At 41.9% G+C, this 17,298-nt stretch overlaps 1 protein-coding gene across 27 annotated transcripts in view; it reads right to left on the bottom strand.

Moving 5' to 3' along the window:
• The window catches only part of dtna (dystrobrevin, alpha), a 444,909-nt gene that overhangs the window by 106,984 nt on the left and 320,627 nt on the right, over positions 1 to 17,298 (bottom strand). For 22 of the 27 annotated variants that reach the window (XM_041189637.1, XM_041189635.1, XM_041189657.1 and 19 more), the window contains one exon: positions 12,741 to 12,824. The exons of 1 other annotated variant lie outside the window; for it this stretch is intronic. In XM_041189637.1, coding sequence (XP_041045571.1) covers positions 12,741 to 12,824 — 84 coding nt within the window. Of the gene's footprint in view, positions 1 to 9,455; positions 9,859 to 9,901; positions 10,008 to 12,740; positions 12,825 to 17,298 lie in introns of those variants that run through there. 4 more of the 27 variants (XM_041189648.1, XM_041189647.1, XM_041189649.1 and 1 more) reach the window with 3 other exon arrangements.

The raw sequence follows: 17,298 nt of genomic DNA on the forward strand, positions 1-17,298 counted from the left end.
GGTTTCTAAGACTTTGCCCAATGTGAAAAATGCATTTAAGCCAAGATCTGTAGTCAACCTAGTAACTATGCTGAATTCACATCAATATGGCATCTAAATAGGGCTAAAACTTGGAAATCTTTGTTACAGCAAATAAAACACTAAAAAACCATCCAAAATTATACATCTTCATTCTTAAAGTAATTGTAAAAGTAAGAACAAAAATTCGATTTTAAATAATATTGAATGCTACTTTGTGACTGGGTACAAACCTTAAAAGTCAAATATCAATGATTGGCAAGACACTAGGAAGTTCTGAGGAACAAAGGGACCTTGGCGTGTGTGTCCATAGATCTCTGAAGGCGGAGGGGCATGTTAGTGGGGTGTTGAAAAAGGCATATGGGACACTTGCCTTTATCAATTAAGGCATAGATTACAAAAGTAGGGAGGTCCTGTTGGAGTTGGATAGAACCTTGGTGAGGCCACAGCTAGAGTACTGTGTGCAGTTCTGGTCGCCACATTATAGGAAGGATGTGATTGCACTGGAGGGGGTGCAGAGGAGATTCACCAGGATGTTGCCTGGGATGAAACATTTAAGTTATGAAGAGAGGTTGGATCGACTTGGGTTGTTTTCATTGGAGCAGAGAAGGCTGAGGGGCGGCCTAATCGAGGTGTACAAGATTATGAGTGGCATGGACAGGGTGGATAGGGAGCAGCTATTCCCCTTAGTTGAAGGGTCAATTACGAGGGGACATAAGTTCAAGGTAAGGGGTAGTAGGTTTAGGGTGGATGTGAGGAAAAACTTTTTTACCCAGAGGGTGGTGATAGTCTGGAATGCGCTGCATGGGAGGGTAGTGGAGGCGGGTTGCCTCACATCCTTTAAAAAGTACCTGGATGAGCACTTGGCATGTCATAACATTCAACGCTATGGGCCAAGTGTTGGTAAATGGGATTAGGCAGGTAGGTCAGATGTTTCTCGTGTTGGTGCAGACTCGATGGGCAGAAGGGCCTCTTCTGCACTGTGTGATTCTGTGATTGTGTGATCATATAAAATATCAGCAAAGTAGATCAAAAGGAATACATTTTTTTTTTAAACACAAACCAGTGTTTGTACTATTGGAAGGTGAAGAAAGCATATTGTATATTTGGGATATTGAATTCTGCAAGGATCTACATCTAATTGAATAAAAAAGAAAAATAAGAGCAAAAATGCCAGCATAGACTTGATGGGCCGAATGGCCTCCTCTAGTGCTGTAATGATTCTATGACTAAGTATTAAGTCCTTATTTTATACTCATAATTATTAGTTTTAATAATATTAGCAGTCGGAAGAGATAGCCAATAATAATAAGTAATAGTAAAATATTGGAAAGATGTTAGTGAATTACAAAACAGAAATTCTTGGTGTTCTGTTTTCTGACTCCCTCGTTTGGATTTCTGACTTCATGCAATATCATCTACATTTTATACTGCACAGGAGCCATCTTTATGAGGTTAAAATAATTGTTTTAGAACAAGTACTTGCCAAAAATAATATTTTATTTATAAATATATTTATAAAATACTGTGATGAAACTGTGCTGTCGTATAAATATAGTTCACCATAATCCAAATTCATCCTTTCGTTAACTGATTTAAAAATTGCCTTCTAGCTGACATGTATGCAGATTTATGCCATGGTTTTCAACACAACTTGTACAAAACATTAATTCCATCAAGTTGGGAATTTTACATGTGTCACAGAAACCTAGTCTGTGTGACATAGAAATGTTTTGTAAAGATACTAACAAACAATGATTTGGTGAAATGTGTCTGCTTCAAAAGAGAAAATCGGATTACTTTCTAGAACACAGATAAAATGCTCTCATGACGAAGAACTAAAACTCCACAAGATTAGATGTATTCATTTTCAGATAGTTTAGACATTGAATATAAAATGCCACTTGGCTTTTAACTGAATTAGTACAGACAAGGGCAATGTGGATGCTTGGCAACAAGTTCCAGGATCCAAGCAAGCAGTACCCCACCACCCCCTGCCTTCACTCCCCACGACAGCAAATGAGTGAAGGTTAGGGTGTCTAACACTCATGTACAAAACTGGGCCAACGTCCCAGTGAACTGAGGTGGGCCTTCTAGTCTGCCCACCTTGGCTTCTACCTGCTTCAGTTCCCATCTTGGGCCTGCTTCCTGAGCTGACAGCCCTGACTCCAGTCTGTCCCTGCCACCCCATAATGAAAATAGCACAGGCAGACACTGCCGGGCGAGAGGGGGGATTATGACGTTGGGATATGGCCACAGACTCTCAATTTCCACCTCGAAAATGGAAATCCGAATCAAGTGCAGAATTACGACTCCCATTGGACAAATGGAGATCTAGCAGAAAATGAAACTGGGACCTGCAATCAGGAATTCCATTACACTTGACTCTCTCCCACATAATTTTCATTTTTTGAAAAGCGCAACATGTAAGTGAAAGGAATTAAATATTGCTGTCAAGAAAAGCAATTATGCATAGCCGATTCATCTCATGACGTGTGCAAATTATATTAATAGTTAACTTTGTTTCTTTTGACTTTTATTTTTTCTTTCTCCAAGCATTCATTGGCCTAAGAAGAAATTGTTAATTAGGTAGCAGGAGGCAACCTGAAAGTTCTGAATATAGTTAAATAAATCATGAACAGGTGCATGGTGCACATTACAGTTTATATGAATCTCTTTAATCAATCTGCCCAATTATCATAGTCTCAGCAACTTAATGACTATTGTCTGTAATAGTAAATAAAGTATAGACTACTCTTTTGCATAAGGAAAGATAAATATATTCATAAATTATAAACAAATATTATCTACATTTATCATAATGAAAGACATTCAATATGGTATTATTGCTTATCAGAATTTGTGCAGCAAATAGAAAATATTAGAATGATCCATTAACTCATCTGCTCCTCTACATGCAGCAGATTGGACCTCCCCTTCATCAAATCAACCCCATTTCTTTCTCTATTCTGACAGCATACAAATCATGATGTTATGTATGTATAAGCTTCTTTACAGACAATAGCACAGTGACATTTAGGGCTGAAATACAATTACCCAGAAAGGGGCGGCTTGGGGTTGTGTCAGGGGTCAAAATGCTGAAGATCTGGAACAAGAACTGAACCTGTCTTGAAACCACCCACTTCCAGTCTTAATGGAAACGGGGCAAGGGGTAGGTGACCAATCTACACACAGGATGATGGTTGGTAATATAAATATTATAATGAGGCTGCCTGCCTTTTTTTTTTAACCGTTGTTCCATTTTTAACCATAGGAGGCCAGGTTTCTCAGGCCTCAGGAATCCCAGCAGATTAAAGGAGGCAAGGAGGTCAGTGCCTTGACAGCACTGCTTGCAGGCCAGGAACAGCAGTCTCGTTCATTCCTGGCCCAACAAGCTACCCAGTATAATCAAAGCTCCCTCTGCTAGACCATCGCAATCTTTCTGCTCCCCCTGACCACCACTGGCTTCCCCCTGCACCCCCGTACCCCTCCAATCCTTCTACCCACCCTCACCCCAGTGTGATCCAAACCTCACCTCCCAACCATGATCTCTCTCACTCCCTCAATACACCTATCTACTCTCTTACGCTTCAGTCTTGTGAAGCAGGTTTACCACCTGAAAAGGCCTCCAGACTGTCAATCAGGTTGTGTCCAGGAACCCCATTTAAAAGAAGCCTTGCAGCTATATTCTGCAGGATCTTCAGAAAATCTGCTCTTATGGGTTTCTAGCCCTTACAACAACGTTCCCCTCCCATTCTCCTCCCCCTAAAACCCATCAGAGAACCCACCTGCTGGCAAAATTCAAGGCCTTGGTGTCCATTGTGAGAGCTTCCAAATATGCTGTGCTCATGATTCTCCATGCCTGACCCATAATTGTGAAGATTTAAATATATTTTGAATTATGGATTTTGGCAACTCAAACATACTGCTCACTTTCAGTCTCACAGAAATTAAGTTCTATAGCTACAGATGTATTTTGTGTATGAAATGTGTAAAATGATAAAGTAGAATAGTCATTTGCATGGATGGTTTAAATATACAATGGTAATAAAACAAATCAATTATTTACATGTTACTTTGAAGAATAATGAACGTTGCAATTTTCTTTGTCTCACTAACCTGATAGTACATCTCTCAACACTTGATCACTCATTTTTAAACATGTACTATCATAACTTTACAACATTAGTTTAATACTTTGTTTTACAATTAATAATGTATTACGTAAAACATACATTAAAGTAAGCAAGTCTGAGAAACAGTACAAATACACTACATTAAGTAACACTTATCCAGCCATAAGCTTCATTTATAAAACTGCACATTAGAATGTGTTTTGACTGCAGTTGAACTAGTTTAAACTATTAACTATTCATAAGCAAATCTGAACTAATTGCAGATGCATAAATAGGCTTTCTCTCTACTTTATCAACATATTCTTTTCTTTTATTGGCCCAATTCCCTTCAAACTCTTATTGTGAAATATTTTGCAAGAATTATTAAAATACAGTCGGACAGTATGAAATTGCTTCCTCCTATAATTTTTAAAACTATTTTTCCTCACTCTATTCTTGCTGTGCAAAAATCCCTGATAGGGCAGGTTTGAATAAAGAGGTATCTGTTGCTCTGGTTAATCTTTGATTTACATATTTTATGTATGACCCATGATCTGTTTCAAAATGACATAGATGAGCTGCAATTAAGATTGGGAATTAACCAATTAAGTCCATTATGTGGAGAAAGTGATAATTTAATCTCCAGTGTGTTCCTAGTTACTTAATTAACATTTCCATCAACATGATAAATAGGTCAATAAATATCGACAGAGAGGATGAGTAATGAAAAACAATAGCCGGCTTGGCCTAAATAGCCAAGTGGTTATGGTACTGGGTTTGTAACCCTAAGATCAAGAGTTCAAATCTCACAATGGTAAACTATGAAACAATGTAACTTCATCAAGAGATCAAATCTCACAATGGCAAACTATGAAACAATGTAACTTCATCTGAAACAGATGGAAACGGGTTTGTACTCGAAAGAGTTACAGGAATTGCTCCAACTTGAAAGAGTTACTTCTTAGAGGAGGGCTGTGGCCGCAGGGGTGACCAGGATCGGGGACGTGCTGGGTGGCGGAAGACTGGGCTGGATGCTTCCGCAGGAGTTGGCGCGACGCACGTCTGTGAGTGTCCAGGTCGCAGCCGATGCCATCCAAGACCTGAGAACGGTCGTGCACGGACCCGATGTTATTTTGGGTCTTGAGGTGGCCCAGGTGCGCGGTGGTCTTCCGTCTGAACGTTCCCCTGTTCGGACAGAATTGCACATTGGCCCCAAGCCCTGAACCCTCCCTCGGGTGCTGGTGCCCCGCAATATGAGCCGCCTCGGGGACATGCCCTCCGTGCCTTTTGGCACGGCAAAGAGGGGCTTCTTGTACGGACTGCTGCTGCACACCTTCCATTTTCTCGCCCTTGTCCGTCGCCCTGACACGCCCTAGCGTGCCTTGTTGCCGTCCGGTGGCGGAGGCCCCCGATGGGAGGCCCTCTACGGAGGTGTCCTCCCCCTTTCTATCGGGGACCTGGGTTGGAGGGTGTTGCATGCAGCAGTCCCCTATGATAAGAGGATGCATAGGTTCACGGACTCTCAGGACATGTGCCCTTTTTGCGGTCTTGTGGAGTCCGTGGATCATGTATACATAGGGTGTTGTAGGCTGCACTCCCTTTTTAGTTACTTGAAAAACCTTTTATTGATGTTTTGTTTGCACTTCAGCCCCACGCTCCTGATCTACGGGCACCCGGTGCGGAAGGGGGTCGGGAAGGAGGAGGACCTCCTCGTGAACCTGCTCCTGGGCCTGGCCAAGTTGGCCATTAACAGGTCCAGGCAGCGGGCGATCGACGGGGGAGTCCCGCCCGATTGTTTGTCCCTCTTCCGCGGCTACGTTCGCTGCCGGATGTCCCTGGAGAGAGAGCACGCGGTGTCTGCTGACACTCTCGAGGCCTTCCGTGCTCGGTGGGCACCGCGGGGACTGGGGTGTTTTGTTGACCCCTTTAATCACATTTTGATTTAAAGTTTGTAAGGTTCCTTTAAACTTTGTCCTTGGTTTTACAGCTGACCTGAATTAGGGGCTGTGCCTGATTTATCCCAATTTTGTTGATTTGGTTTTCATTTAAAAGATTATCAAGAGTTCAAATCTCACAATGGCAAACTATGAAACAATGTAACTTCATCTGAAACAGATGGAAACGTGTTTGTACTCGAAAGAGTTACAACATCAGATTAAAGAAAATCAAGAGTTCAAATCTCACAATGGCAAAACTATCAAGAGTTCAAATCTCACAATGGCAAACTATGAAACAATGTAACTTCATCTGAAACAGATGGAACAAAGAAAGACAGAAAAACAATAGCCTGCCTTTCCAAAGTACTTTTAACATAGAAAAGCACAAGAATCATTAGGAAAAACTGAATGCTGAGCTAAAGGAGAAATTATTATAAGATGTGACCAAAACATTGATTAAAGACATGGGCTTTAAGGCGGGCGTTAAAGGAGCATAGGGAGGTGAAGAGATGGAGGAGTTTAAGGAGGGAATTTCAGAGTATTGTGCTTAGACAGCTGAAAGGAACAAATGGCAATGGTATGGCAAAGGGTGGGGAGGTGCATAAAAGGCTGGATTCAGAGGAACATAGAACAGGGAAAGTTGTAGCGCTTGATTAGGGAGGATTGAGGCCACACAGGAATTCATACATAAGGGCAATGATTTTAAATTTGCAGTTCTGCTGTAGAAGGAGTATTACAACAAGTAAACTGGATTAAGTATTGGATAGTACATCATTCTAAGTAATTCAATCTCTAATGTTACTGGATAAGTTAGGCCAAGTGCTTTGAAACTTTACTTACTTAACATTTAATTAAATAAATGGTAGTGCATAAAGTGGCAAAGTGACAAAGCATACTGGAGTATAATGCAATGTGCAGAAAAAAAAAACTGTGCAAATTGTTCACTATGGGAAAGGGTTCAAATTACCAGGAGATACACATTATACATTAGCAAGTCAGGAGAATAAAGGGAAGTTACACTGAATGTCTTTTATGCAAAATTTAATGGCAGGTGTGGTAGTGGTTATGCTAATGGCCAGTAATCCAGAGTTTGGACTAATGGTCCACTGTAGCAGTTGAGGAATTACAATTCAGTTAATTAAATCTGGAATAAAATAGTCAGTAATTAAGCCATTGAATTGTTGTTAAAAATACAACTGGTTCACATTCCCCTAGTTTCCTTTATGAAAGAAATAAAGTTATCCTTCTAAAATCAATCACAGTGGCATTACTTCTACAATATTAGCGGATCAAATATGCAATACATTTAGTCTTGAACTTCAAATAGCGTTTGCCAACAGAAGTCCCATACCCCCAGAACTTCCCTTTAGGGAAGGAAACCCACTGTCCTTTCCAGGGCTGGCCTAAGTGAAACTGCAGAGCCACACAATGTATTTGACTCTTCATTGCTTTTAAATGGCTTCATCACTCAGTTATATTAAACTACAATGATAAAGCATGTTGAGAATCATACCAGACAAGCCACCTGGCATCAACCTAGGCATTGGACTCGGGCATAACAAAGGCACACCAACCCAGTCAACCCTGCAAAATTCACTTTAACATCTGGGGACTTATGCCAAAATTGTGAGAGCTGTCCCACAGACTAAATAAGAATGACACAGACACACTCACAGGATCATACCTTTCAGCTGAAGTACCAGACTCCTCCATCGCCATCCCAGAGATATCCTGTGCCATCGACAGGACAGACCCATGAGAGCTGGCAGCACAGTGATAAACATTGAGGAGGAATAGCCCTGTGAGTTCTGAATAGACTGAAGACCCCTTGAAGTCTCATGGCATCAGATCAAAAATGGTCAAGGAAACCTCCTGCTGGTTACACTTACCACCCTTCTTCGCCTGATGAATCAGTACTCCTCCATGTTGAACATACTTGGAAGAAGCTCTGAGTGTGGCACCAACAAAGAATATACTTGGGGTGGGGGACTTCAATGTCCATCACCAAGAGTGACTCAGTAGCACTACTATTGACTGAACTGGGCAAGTTCTGGAAGACATATCTGCCAGACTGAGCTAGTGGAAGATAGTTAGAAAAACAAACCGGACATCACCCTCACCTAGTTACCAGTTACGGGTGAGCCAATAAGAGTGTTGATTGGAATGACCACCGTGCAGTCCCTGTGGAGGCGAAGTCCCATCTTCACACTCAGGTCACCCATCATTGTGTTGTGTGGTATTACTAATGTGCTCAATGATTCAGAACAGGTCATAAACTCAAAACTTGACATGTATCAGATGCTGTAGGCCATCAGCAGCAGCAGAGTTATATTCAACCAAACTCTGTAAATGCGTAAATCAGCATATCCCTCATACCAATACCATCAAACCTGGCACTTAAAGTTGGTTCAATATAGAGTGTAAAAGAGAATGCCAGGAGCAGCATCTAAAAATGAGGTACCAACCTGGTAAAGCTACAACACAGGACAATGTGCATGCAAAACAGCAGAAGCAGCATGCTGCAGGTGGATGCAAGCAATTCCACAAGTAATGGATCAGATCAAAATTCTGCAGTTCTGCCATAACTGGTCATGAATGGTGGACAATTGAACAACTAACAGAAGGAAGGATCTCCATGAACATCCCCACCCTCAACTATGATGGAGCCCAGCACAAGTGCAAAAGACAAGGCTGAAGAATTTGCAACCATATGTGGCTGTACGTGGTGAGTGGATTATCCAATTCAGCCTTCTCCCAAGCCAATTTGATTCATTCCACTTTGATATTAAGAAACAGCTGAGTACATTGGATACAGCAAAAAGGTCATGGACCCCAATAAATAACCAGCTGAAGTGTTGAAGAATTGTGTTCCAGATCTGGCTGCACCTCTAGCCAAGCTGTTCCAGTACTGCTACATCAATAGCATTTACCTGACAAAGAGGAAAATTTCCTGCCCAGAAAAAGCAAGGCAAATCCAATCTGGCCAATACTGCCCCAATAACATACTCTAAATCTTCAGAAAAGTGATGGAAAGAGTCTTGGATAGTGCTATCAAGTGACACTCACCAGTAACCTACTCATCAATGTCAAGTCTGGGTTCTGTTGAGGTCACTTCGCACCAGACCTCATTACAGCCATGGTCCAAACATGTTCAAAAGTGCTGCATTCCAGAGGTGAGGTAAGGTGAGAGTAACTGCCCTTGACCTCAAGGCCTAATTTGACCAATTGTGGCACAAAGGATCTCTAACATGATTGAAGTCAGTGGAGGTCGGTGGGAAAATCTCCACTGGTTGGAGTCATATTGTTATGATCTCCATCAAGACCAATAACTTTTAAAAATAAATTCAAACTTCCAATTAACAGCTGAAAGGATGACACAACAAGATTTCATGTTCTAAAACTTTTACTGTAACAAATGACTAAAAGCACCATTGACTAAACACTATCTTTGTAGGTAACTTACACTTTAAACCACAGTACAGAACATTCGCCATTTTCTTTTAGCACAACCAAAGAAACACTTTATGGATATACTTTACTTTATCCTTTAAGCAAACATTCAACTCTCGTGGAACCAATCCAAAGTAATTCTTAGCTCCTGAGGGTTTACTTCTGTACTTTTCCATTCTCAGCCTGGGAACTTTTAATTTCAGAATGGTCTTTCACACTGAGGTTTTTTTCCCCCTGGAGATTCTTCCTCTCGTGCAAGCTAAGCGAATCTTCCAGCCTCATTTTAACTCTTATGACTTCAGTCTTTTCGATCTGAGTGCGAACTTCCATCCACATTCCTGCGTGGTGAAACACAGCATCTTACTGCCTGTAGCCGCTCTCCTTCTCCCGGTAGACTAACCTTATTTGTAAGTTTTCAGGGATATCTTGGACCCTTCCTCTCTCAAAGCCCATCTCCAAGGCAATGTATATCACATGGGCTTTTTATCTAGATAGAAACACGATTAGCTATCCTTGAGACCCAAATGCTCTTTTATATTGGAAGTAAATGTACAGTTTAAAGCACAACTGTTTATAGCCTGACATTCTCAACACTTTTCTGGGACTTTAGAAACTCACAGTCTACCCACTGTTAGAATATAGGCTGCTGCCATTATCTCCAGGTGTAAACACCTTGCACCTTCTTCCCAGTAAAACAATCTGGGCCCCCTTTAATCTCTAATAATTAAATCACACAGGCTTGCTGTCAGGTAGACTTCAGAATAGGTCATAAAACCCCTTCATTTTATCTTAAATTAAAGGCACAGTCCCAAAATATAAAAATCTTATAAACTTCATAAGTGTAACTATATCTATCACAAAGGAAGATGGTTGTGGTTGTTGGAAGCCACTCATCTCAACCCCAGGACATTGCTTCAGGAGATCCTTAAGGCAGCATACTAGGCCCATCCATCTTCAGCTCTGTCATCAATGACCTTCCCTCCATCATAAGGCCAGAAGTGAAAATGTTCACTGATGATTTCACAGTGTTTAGGACCATTTGCAATTCCTCAGATACTGAAGCAGTCTGTACCCTCACACAAGAAGCAACCTATTTGATTGACATCCCATTCATCATCTTAAACATTCAATCCCTCCACCAGTGGTACACTGTGTCGTGCAGCAGTTCTCTAAGGTTTCTTCAAGAGTACAGCCCAAACCTGTAACCTCTATCACTTAGATGGGCAATGGCAGCAGGTGCACAGGAATACCAAGTTTCCATCCAAGTTACACACTAGCCTGACTTGGAAATATATCATTGTTCCTAACCACTGCACGGTCAAAATCTTGGAACTCTCTCTGTAACAGCACAGTGAAAGTATCTTCACCATGGACTGCAGCAGCTCAAGAAAGTAGCTCTCCTCGACCTTCTCCAAAGCAATTATCACGAGGCAACAAATGCTGGCCTTGCCAGTGATGCCCACATCCCGTGAATGAATAAATGAAAATAAGTCGACTTGTGTTAAGAGAAAGGATTAAGAAATATGGCAAAAAGTCAGATGTGTGGGCAGGCTGAGACCATCTCAAAGGTGAATGGAACTAATAGGCTTTTCCTGTTTCCAAAACTTCTAGCTATCTTAAGCTGCGTGTATTTATGTCCATGATTTTTCACTGTGAATTCCTAATCTTACATGTGGCGCTGGATTTTATGCAGTGCTGCAGTCCATGCCCCCTAGGCTAAAAGGTCGGGGGCAGCCCACACATGATCCTGATGGCTGCCCCATCACAATTTAACTCTGGGAGCAGTGCTGATTGCTAGAAGGCAGCACATCCTCCCCTTTTTCAGGAGGAAGTCCTGCCTTATAGAGCTGCTGGCCAATCGTTTGGCTGGCAGCTCTGTAGATCCAGCAGCACCAGCTAGAGGCAGTGGCCTCTGCTGGGATTATAGGCAGTCCCACCACACTAAGGAGTTCAGGTAAATCCAGGTTTGGGTATCTCAGTGATGGGTTGAGGGGTTGGGGGCTGGGTTCATTAGGCTGGGGGAGGGTTAAGGGAAGGATAACCTTGCGGGAGGGGTGGTGTCTCTAATGGGTCCAGTGGACCTGCAAATTTGGTTACACCACCACCGCCCCCCCCCCCACCACTACTCCCCCATGCCTAACACCAGCCCACCCCCAGCTGTGAGTAAAATACGAGTGGGGGTGGGATGAGGCCCTCAAGTGGCAATTTATTGGCCACTTAAGGTCCTCAAAAGTCCCAAGGGTGGATGGGCCTCCCATACCTCCCCAACCTATGTGAAATTTCAGGCAGTTTAGGGTCGGGTGGGTAGGCGGCAGAATATGACCTGCTGGATTTTACATGACCTCCTCCCCACCCCTAGCCTTCAAACCCACCAGCAGGGGAGTGTAAAATCCAGCTCATGCGTTAAATTGATTTTCAAGATAGGATAGCAGGAAGAGAGAAATTTTTTTAAAAAAGGCACCTATTAACAGAGAGAACACATTTAGCACTAGGACAGCACTGGAAGTAGGTGAACTTATTTACTTTCTCAGTAGTGGAAATGTGTATGACACATCAAAGTCAAGATAGAGGTTTGAAATTTTATTGCAAAAATGTTAAGCGAATTTAACAACTTTGATGATTAACAAGGAAAAGTTGCAACGAATTCTATCTGTAAATTCTCATGTTCAATTGAAAGGTGTTCACTGTAAAACTCAGTTTCAATGAAAAAACTATAGAAATTTCTTCAGTGAAGTCTACTTATAAAATTAAAAATGTTAAATTGTTTCATAATGTTAAATTAATTTATGATAATAAACCACACGTCCAAGCCCCTTTGGAGTGCTGAAGCATTAAGTCAAATTCAAAATAAGGTTTATATGAACACATTCAAACACAATTTTTGTGTGAATTTAGAACCTGCAAATGTAATTCTTTTGCTAATAAGTTATTTTACAACAATATATTGTTGTGCAAATTTTGCTAGCATTTTCATTACTGTTTATCAAAAATCCTCAATCCAAGCTAGTAAGCTGATTAGCATTTTATACTACTTATTGCTAATGCACCATTTGCACAATTATTTTAATTAGATTTTAATCAACTGAAATATGCTTACTACAAACAGAATTGATGACCCATACTTATTACAAAGAGAAATGAACACCATGTCCCTTACATAAAAGGTAAAGTTTTTACTTTATTGTTACCTTTCAAAGATGCATAGAACAGACTGACTTACCTCTTGTTCGGGCTGGGGCTTCCTGAGGTTATTACTGAATGGGAGAACATTGTGTCATTCATGTTAGGAGGAGGTCTTGAAGGCCTAAGAAGGCACAGGAACCATAGTTTATAATTAATGTTTTAGTTGTATCTTATTCTACATTTGCGATGCTTACAATACTCAATGATACTGCTACAAAGTACAATCTTCTGCAAAGCAAATTAAAAATTTGCCCATAACTAAACAGTTTAATGTGACAAAATAGCTATGGTAATTTCTTACTCTCAGTCTGAAAACTCAGCAAAATGCTAAGATGTTCCAATAGACTTCACCCTAATGTTCGTTCTGAAGGACTGAATAATTTTCTGACCAATAGGAAAGTACATTGATCTTGAAATTATGCTGTGCAAATATGAGGGATTAACTTTCAAATGGAAATCATTTGTCTGCTATTTAAGTGCTTTGACATCTCCATTAAAATGATGGACAAGGGAGCATCACTGAGCATTTACATGCTATTATTTTCAGTACATTTAAAAGGCCATATAAAATCATAGGACTATAAAACACAGGAGGAGGCCATTTGGCCCATCATGCCTGTGCCATCTATTTGAAAGAGCTATTCAATCAGTCCCAATGCCCTGCCTTTTTCAACAAAGCTTTGCAAAATCTTTTCTTATCACGTATTTATCCAATTTCCTTTTTAAAGTTATTATTGATTCTGCTTCCACCATCATTTTTGGAAATGTATTCCAAATCATAACATCCAGCTTCTGGTTCTTTTGCCAATCACCTTAAATCTGTGTTGTCTGGTTATGGACCCTTCTGCCACTTGAAAAAGCTTTTCCTTATTTACTCTATCAAAACCTTTCATGATTTTGAACATCTTCATTAATCCTCTCTAAGGCCATTACATCCATCCTAATGCTGATTCCCAATGCATTGCAACTGAACTGATAATTTTATTCCTTGAACATCTTATGTTCTGCAGATTATGTTTTCTTAATTTTATTGCTGCTCATTATAACTTCCTCTGGTACCAATTTACAGCAGTCTCAATTACTATACCTTCAGGGCATAATTTGCCATCAGCTTTTTTGAAAGATACTAAAAGTGAGGGCAAAAAATTACAATGCTCACATTGTTTGTTAACCCTGTATTAAAGGCACAATATAACTAAGAGCACCTTTATATAGCAACCTTGACATTATTGCAAAGCAGTTTCCAGAATACAATCCTGCAATGCGACCCCTGGGAGGAGGCATCATAATGGAGTCCTTTGTATTCATAAGGATGCATGCACTTTGTCCATTCCCAAGTGCAGGAATTCCATGTGCAGCGTAACAGTAAAAAGGAGGAACTAATAGTACAGCGATTGCTCCTGAGTTTTTATGCCTCTAAAGTTATTCAGGGGTAATGTCAAATGAGTATCATTTGGACAATGCGTAAAACAGATGACATATCTAAGAACTCAGAAAAGACTGAGGAGAAAGAAAGATTGTCACTCAATTTGTCATTCAGAGGCTAGGAATTGTGTGAAGAGTAACTCACCTCCTGACTCCCCAAAGCCTGTCCACCATCTACAAGGCACAAGTCAGGGGTATGATGGAATACTCCTCATTTGCCTGGAAGAGTGCAGCTCCCACAACATTCAAGAAGCTTGACATTGTCCAGGACAAAGCAGCTCGCTTGATTAGCACCGCATTCATAAACATTCACTCCCTCCACCACCGATGCATAGTAGCAGCAGTGTGTACCATCTACAAGATGCACTGCAGGAGTTCAGCAAGGCTCCTTCGACAACAACTTCCAAAACCACAACTACTACTATCTAGAAGGACAAGGGCGGCAGATAGATGGAAACACCACCACCTGGAAGTTCCTGTCCAAGCCACTCAACATCCTAACTTGGAAATATATCGCCGTTCCTTCACTGTCACTGGGTCAAAATCCTGGAACTCCCTTCCTAACTGTGGGTGTACCTGCGCCACATGGACTGCAGCAGTTCAAGAAGGCAGCTCACCGCCACCTTCTCAAGAGCAACTAGGGATGGGCAATAAATGCTGGCCCAGCCAGCAAAGCCCACATCCCGTGAATGAATAAAAAAAAGCCACCAGCTCAGATACTGCCTCTGTGCATGCAGTAGAGAGGGCAGATTTGCATGAGGTGAATCACCAGGCATAGGTAGACTGCCATCAGGGCTGAGGGAAAGGATATTTTTCCAAGGGTGAAATTGCACGTGTTCTGCTGCAACAGACTCAGATGAGACCTTGATGGGTCAGATTACAGTAAAAGGATGATGGGCATGCACTTAGAACTGTCTGATGCATTGGCAGGCTTGCTAGAGAGCCTGCTGTCACTGTCAAGGAGCATGGAAGAATCCTGCTCCAACTAGGCATGGGATTTCATGAGGATGTAATACCCATAACTTCTTGCCCATCAGTGGTGGCCAACTCCATGGGCACACCTGTGGACCCAACCATCATGCAGCGTCTGATGGCCAATGTCTCAGGTCCCATGGCAGCACAGCCAGAAGCCACTCAACATCTCATTGCTGCAGTGGAAACTCAGACTGAGGTCACAAAATCACAGTTTGTTGTCAAGCAAGCCCAGATTGCTACCACCATGGTTCTGGATATCAATGCTCAAGGGGGCATGAAGGTTCTCACAACAGTCCAGCAATCTGTCCTCCAACAGATTACTAGCTGAGACACAGCTGGATGGGGAGGTGGGGGGCGGGGAATCGCTGTGCCTCCATGTATCAATCTATTGCCTTCTCTCAGGATGATAGCATTCATCTACCACCACTGCCAGTCCACCAGTACTTCTGATGTTGCCCGATAGCCAGCCAGCCCAGACTGCTGCTGCCCACGCCGAGATGGTGCAGCCTAAGATTGGCAATCTAACCCCTATGTTTATCTGCAACCTCCCCCACTGAAAGTCAGCTGCTAATCATTAGCCATAGCAGCCACTGGGATCGCACTGTGTAGAAGCACTAGGCTAGGCAAAGAAAGCTGCAAGGCCTGCACTATGGGGAAGTACAAGGATGATTAGTTGAGTACTGTATGGAGTTTTGGATGGTTCATTGAGTAAAATTAGTTACTTTTACTTTCAAGATTGTGACCAAGCTGCTGTGATGGTCCAATAGAGGGATGGTAAGGCCTGAAACTGTTAAACAATGGGGGTCTGGGGTTTTATTCATGGGAGCTGCAGTCAACTGATGCGCTCACAAACAGCTCGTCTGGAAAGTGGGTGTGTTGGCTGCCTCCCCACTTCCTTCCCCTCCTCTACTTCTTCCTCTTCCTGAGGTTCACCATCCAGCCCTTGGCGATCTGCTTATGGAGGATGCAAAGGAAATGTCAAAGCTCTAGAGCAAAGCAATGTTTTAAGTAAAAATAAGCAGAGTGGGTCAGGACAGGGCAGTGAAAGTAACAAAGGTGATAGGGCAAGAGTGCCTAAAGTGACATCAAGGAAAATTAGAAAAAAGTCAAAAAGGCACTTTATCTGAATGAGTGAAGCATTCAGAACAAATTAGATGAATTAATAGCACAGACCGGTTTGATCCAATAGCCAGCATTGTGACATGACCAAGGTTGGGAACCAATTATTTCAGGATATGCCCTGATAATGGTAGGACAAAGATAGAGAGAAATGATCTTAGCTCAGAAAATCAAGAAGTAGAATCAGTTGGGTGGAACTCAGAAACAGCAGGGGGCAGAAAACATTGATGGGAGTTGCTTATAAGCCTCCTAACAGTAGTTGTGGTACAGGGCAGAGCATAATTCAGGAAATTAGAAATGCATGTAATAAGGATAACACAGTAATCATGGTGGACTTTTATATTCATATCTTCATACAGGTTGAGCAGCCCAAATTTAATTTGCAGTAATAGTAGGTGGACTAGACCAACTAAGCACTCCTATTCCGGTCGTAATACTACCCACCATTTGCAAAGCACAAGTCAGGAGTGTGATGGAATACTCTGCCTGGATGAATGCAGCTCCAACAACACTCAAAAACCTCGGCTGTCTGCTTGATTGGCATCCCATCAACATTCATTCACTCCCTCCACCACTGACGTAGCGGCAGCAATGTGTGCCATCTGCAAAATGCACCTCACCAAGGCTTCTTTGACAGCACCTGCCAAACCTGAAATCTCTACCACCAAGAAGGACAAGGGCAGCAAATGCATGGGAACGCCACCAGCTGCAAATTCCTCTCCAAGCCATACACCATCCTGACTTGGAACTGTATTGCCATTCTTTCACTGTTACTGGGTCAAAATCCTGGAACTCCCTTCCTACCAGCACTATGAGTGTACCTACACAACAGGGACTGCAGTGGTTCCAGAAGGTGGCTCACCATCACCTTCTCAAGGGCAATTAGGGATGGATAATAAATGTTGGCCTAGCCAGAGATGCCCACATCCCGTGATAGAATTTAACAAACTGTCAGGTTTTTCATAAGTTTTAAAAGAAAATATTTATTGTTCAAACCCGAATATAGGCAACTACACCCACACACACACTCAGAGATACACATACACTCAGGAAAAGTTTGTGATTACAAAAGTAGC

The sequence above is a fragment of the Carcharodon carcharias genome, chromosome 6 (assembly GCF_017639515.1).
Source record: "Carcharodon carcharias isolate sCarCar2 chromosome 6, sCarCar2.pri, whole genome shotgun sequence".
Lineage (NCBI taxonomy): Eukaryota > Metazoa > Chordata > Chondrichthyes > Lamniformes > Lamnidae > Carcharodon > Carcharodon carcharias.